The following is a 3,679-nucleotide window of genomic DNA, read 5'->3' on the forward strand; positions in this document are numbered from 1 at the left end:
CCCCAGGGGCCCTCAGGGACGCAGGGACCCCGACAACAACCACTGAGGCTGAGAGGCTAATCGGAAACAGTTTTATCCGCCCAGAGGAACTTTGGAGACACCGGAGGGCTGCTTGGCGACCCCTCAGCACCTCGACCAAAGTGTAGTCTACAGCCCCCGTGAGAGACCACACATCGGGGCAGGAGAGAACCTCGAGGGGTGTTCCACAATCACCGATGGGTGACCTCACACGGGCTCCTCTGCAGAAACGCAGTTCAGAGAAAACTAGAAAGTGGGGCGAAGGTAAGAACCAACTCTTATATAAACCAGGGAGTTTTCTGTTATTCTGTTTATGCCTCACCTGCTAACATTTTGGAGTAAAGCTATACCGCATCTATCTGTGTCTTCCGGGATGTTTCTGTGTCCACTGTGCCGTGTATATATGATCTTCTCCTGCCTCTGGATAAGACTATCGAAATAATTTATAAACTCTTGTAGAGAGGATTGCTCTAATTTGCTTAGAGGTCAGTGAGTGCTCACATAGACAAAATATCCCTAAAACTCTTATGGATTTTAGAAACCAACCAAATGCTGTTCAAGTTTATGTGATTTGGGTAAATCTTGGGTAAATAAGATCGGATATCGTTGGTTTAGGAAACACAGCTATGTCTTCTGAGTTCGCATCACTAAGTAGAACATAAGCGTACGTTTTGATAACTATCTGAGTTTGCCAGTCAAATAAGCTAATGTTACGTCTACTGGATGTTTAAGATCATGTGAATTTAGGGGCGCCTGGGTGGCTCAGTTGGCTGCGCGTCCAACTTCGGCTCGGGTCAGGATCTCGGGGTTCGTGAGTTCGAGCCCCACATCGGGCTTACTGCTGTCAGCACAGAGCCTGCTTCGGACCCTCTGTCCCCGCTCTCTCTGGCCCTCCCCTGCTCTTCCCAAGATAAATTAATAAATATTTTTTTAAAAGATTATATAAATGATAAGTTCAACCGAAGAATCAATGTACAAGGTGAAGAGGCCATAAAAATGAGCTGCTCGACACCCATTACTACATGGAAGTCAGGTGCAGCAGGAAAACGAAAAACAATGTATTGAAACGTTCAAAATTTTTTCTTTTTGCTTTTGTGATTTTGGGGGGTACTTTTTTGGGGACGATGCATGCAGGACAGGACAGGCTTGTGGGATGGGGGCGTGGGGAGGACTGGGGGAGGAAGGGAGACGGACGACCTCTGAAGGTGGAGCCAGAAACGGGGCAGGGGGGAGGGAGGGGCACCCAGCTTCCTTCTGGAATTTCCCCAAAGTCACTGCTTGTCAGCTAAGTGACATCCCCTCTTGGTCTGGGACTCAGGGTCCTGCCTGGGGTCCGACAGCTAGAGCTCCCGGAAGAGGTGGAGACAGGAGAGCCCGGCCCCGGCTTCCTCTGGGTGGGGCACCAACAGATTGGAGAACAAGTTCTTTGGCCACCAGGGAAGAGGCTCCAGATGCCCGCTCACCCGAAGGGAGCCTGACGTTAGTAGGTGAGTGAAGCGGGAAGGAGCCCCGTCTGTATCCCTGTCTGAATCCCTGCGGAGGCACAGGAGGGGTCATCCAGGGAGGGCCAGGGTCTTGGGAGGTAGGAGCCTGAGCCTGGGGTGCCCCCAGGGTCCCACCCACACGTGTTGTTTCCAGGAGCCATGAGAGGCCTCCAGCTGGTTTTGCTGGTTTTCCTGCTGTGCTGGGAGCGTGGTGAGCATCAGGGCACCGGAGGGGTCTGCGCCGGGAGGTGGGGGGTGGCGGGGGGGACCGTGGGTGACATCCCCCCCCCGCCGCCACCACGAGAGGCTGTGTGGTTTTGTGCATGTGAGGGGTCTGTCCTCCAGGACACGGTCCCGGCCCCCCCGCAATGGTTCTGGCCTCAGGAGCTCTAAACCCAGCCTTCCCGCCCTCCCCACCGGCCTAGTCCTCAGCCTGCAGTGTTACAGCTGTTTGGAACTGGAGACCACGAGCCAGTGCCAGCCCATCCAATGTCCCATGTCCGGCGTCTGCTTCAACAGTGACATGACCGTGACCTTGGGCAGTGGTGAGTCTCCAGCACCCAGAGGATGCGGGCGGGCGGTTCAGGGAGCTGTGCCCTGAGGCCTCCCAGTCTCTCGGATGGGCGCAGGTATGGCAGGGGACCTCCTCCAGCCTCCCTCAGTGTCCCCATCTGCCAGCTGAGGGGTGGCCTCCCCCAGGCTTTCCGGGGGAGCGTGTGGGGGGGCCTGGTGGGACCGGATGGGACTCCGGCGGCAGAGGAGGGCCTCGTGCCCCCAGGGGACGAGTGACCCGGGCCACCTGAGGGGGCTCGCCTGCCACGCTCCTCCCTCCTTGCCCCCAGGAAAGAAGGTAAAGTCCCAGCACAAGGGCTGCGCCCCCTCCTGCGAGGTGGCCACGAAGATTATGACGCAGCTCTCACAGATGACCAACCCTGAGAGCCTGAGCCAGGGGGTCCTGACTAAGTTCGAAGTGCAGGAGGTGACGTGCTGTGAAAAGGACCTCTGTAACGGGGTGGCCCGGATGGCGCGCAGCTCCTGGGCCCTGGCGGGAGGGCTCCTGCTCAGCCTAGGACCCGCCTTCCTCCGGGCCCTGCCGTGAGCACCCCGCAGGCCGGCCGGCGTGCCGAAGCTTCCTGCAGCCTGCGCGTTAAGCAAGCTCGCGGCCTCGCACACGCACGCGTACATATGCACCCACACACACATATTTGCACCCTGCACGCTCGCCCACACACAGGCTTTCCTGCCTGCCCACCTGGCCAGCCCCGGCGTCAGGCGCCCAGGACCCTGCCGCACCAACAAGTCTGTCCCGTTTTGCAAACACCATCGATTGACCACCGACCCAAGATGCAGAGGCCGCTAAGCCCCGGCTGGATGGGGGCCCCCAGGAAAGCGGAGCCCACAGCGCAGCCTGGGGCCCGCTAATGGTGTGCCAGCCAAGACCGAAAGAGAATAAACGCTTTCAACACCCCAGCGTTCTTTGCTTGCTTCGCCCCGCCGGGGCAAGGTGGGTGGCTCCTGTGGCCTGCCTGGGAGGGACACTTGGCTTCCGCTTGGTTTTGCCCCAGCCAGGCAAGCGCCCGTGGCCCAGGGGCTATGACCTGGGGTCAGCCCTGCACCGTTGGGTGGTGGCTTCCTCTCCTCCCCATGAAGCGTCCAGTGCATCCTCCCTGACCCCCCCCCCCCAGCCCTGCCGGGGGCCTACCTGGGACTTCCCAGGGAGGCATCTTCCCAGGGCCTCTGGTGGCCGCTGTGCGGGGGGAATCCTCAGCAGAGGCAGGGGGTGGTGGTGGAAGAGGGAGCCTGGGCTGGTTCCTTCCCTCCTTCACACCTTCTCAACCCACACACCCTGACCCTACACGCCCCACCCACAGTGAGATGGGGGAGGGCTCCGGAGCCAGGGCGCCTACGTGGGGCACAGGGGTGCTTGTGGGCAGAGGAGTTAGGAGAACCACGGCTGGTGGGCCAGTCTCCAGACTGCTGACCTTGCCACGCTGTCCCCTGGGTGACCTTGGGCCCACATCTCTGGCCTGCCCCTGTGACTTCTCTCTGGCGACCGGGGCCCCCCCCGGGGCGCACCGGGTCCCATCCCCCTGCAGCAGCCACAGCCAGAGCCGCTAAGTCCGGCCTCCCGGCCAGTTAATTTCCTTGGGCTTTTTAATCGGTCCATCTTGATAACT

The 3,679-nt window shown here is 59.6% G+C and overlaps 1 protein-coding gene across 1 annotated transcript; it reads left to right on the plus strand.

Annotated features, from left to right (window-relative positions):
• Positions 1-1,382: 1,382 nt before the first annotated feature.
• Positions 1,383-2,972, plus strand: LOC115506242 (lymphocyte antigen 6H-like). The gene is made up of 4 exons (XM_030304146.1): positions 1,383-1,505; positions 1,657-1,713; positions 1,928-2,047; positions 2,345-2,972. Exons 2-4 carry the CDS (start codon positions 1,662-1,664, stop codon positions 2,599-2,601), a joined length of 429 nt encoding a protein of 142 aa, XP_030160006.1. The 5' UTR covers positions 1,383-1,505; positions 1,657-1,661; the 3' UTR covers positions 2,602-2,972.
• Positions 2,973-3,679: the final 707 nt, after the last annotated feature.

This window comes from Lynx canadensis, chromosome F2, assembly GCF_007474595.2.
Source record: "Lynx canadensis isolate LIC74 chromosome F2, mLynCan4.pri.v2, whole genome shotgun sequence".
Classification (NCBI taxonomy): domain Eukaryota; kingdom Metazoa; phylum Chordata; class Mammalia; order Carnivora; family Felidae; genus Lynx; species Lynx canadensis.

Excerpts from the sequence above, each read along its gene's own strand:
- LOC115506242 (XM_030304146.1), top strand. The coding sequence starts at position 1,662 with ATGAGAGGCCTCCAGCTGGTTTTGCTGGTTTTCCTGCTGTGCTGGGAG. Across the intron at positions 1,714-1,927 it reads CCTGCTGTGCTGGGAGCGTG|TCCTCAGCCTGCAGTGTTAC; the intron begins GTGAGCATCAGG and ends CCACCGGCCTAG. Across the intron at positions 2,048-2,344 it reads GACCGTGACCTTGGGCAGTG|GAAAGAAGGTAAAGTCCCAG; the intron begins GTGAGTCTCCAG and ends CCTTGCCCCCAG.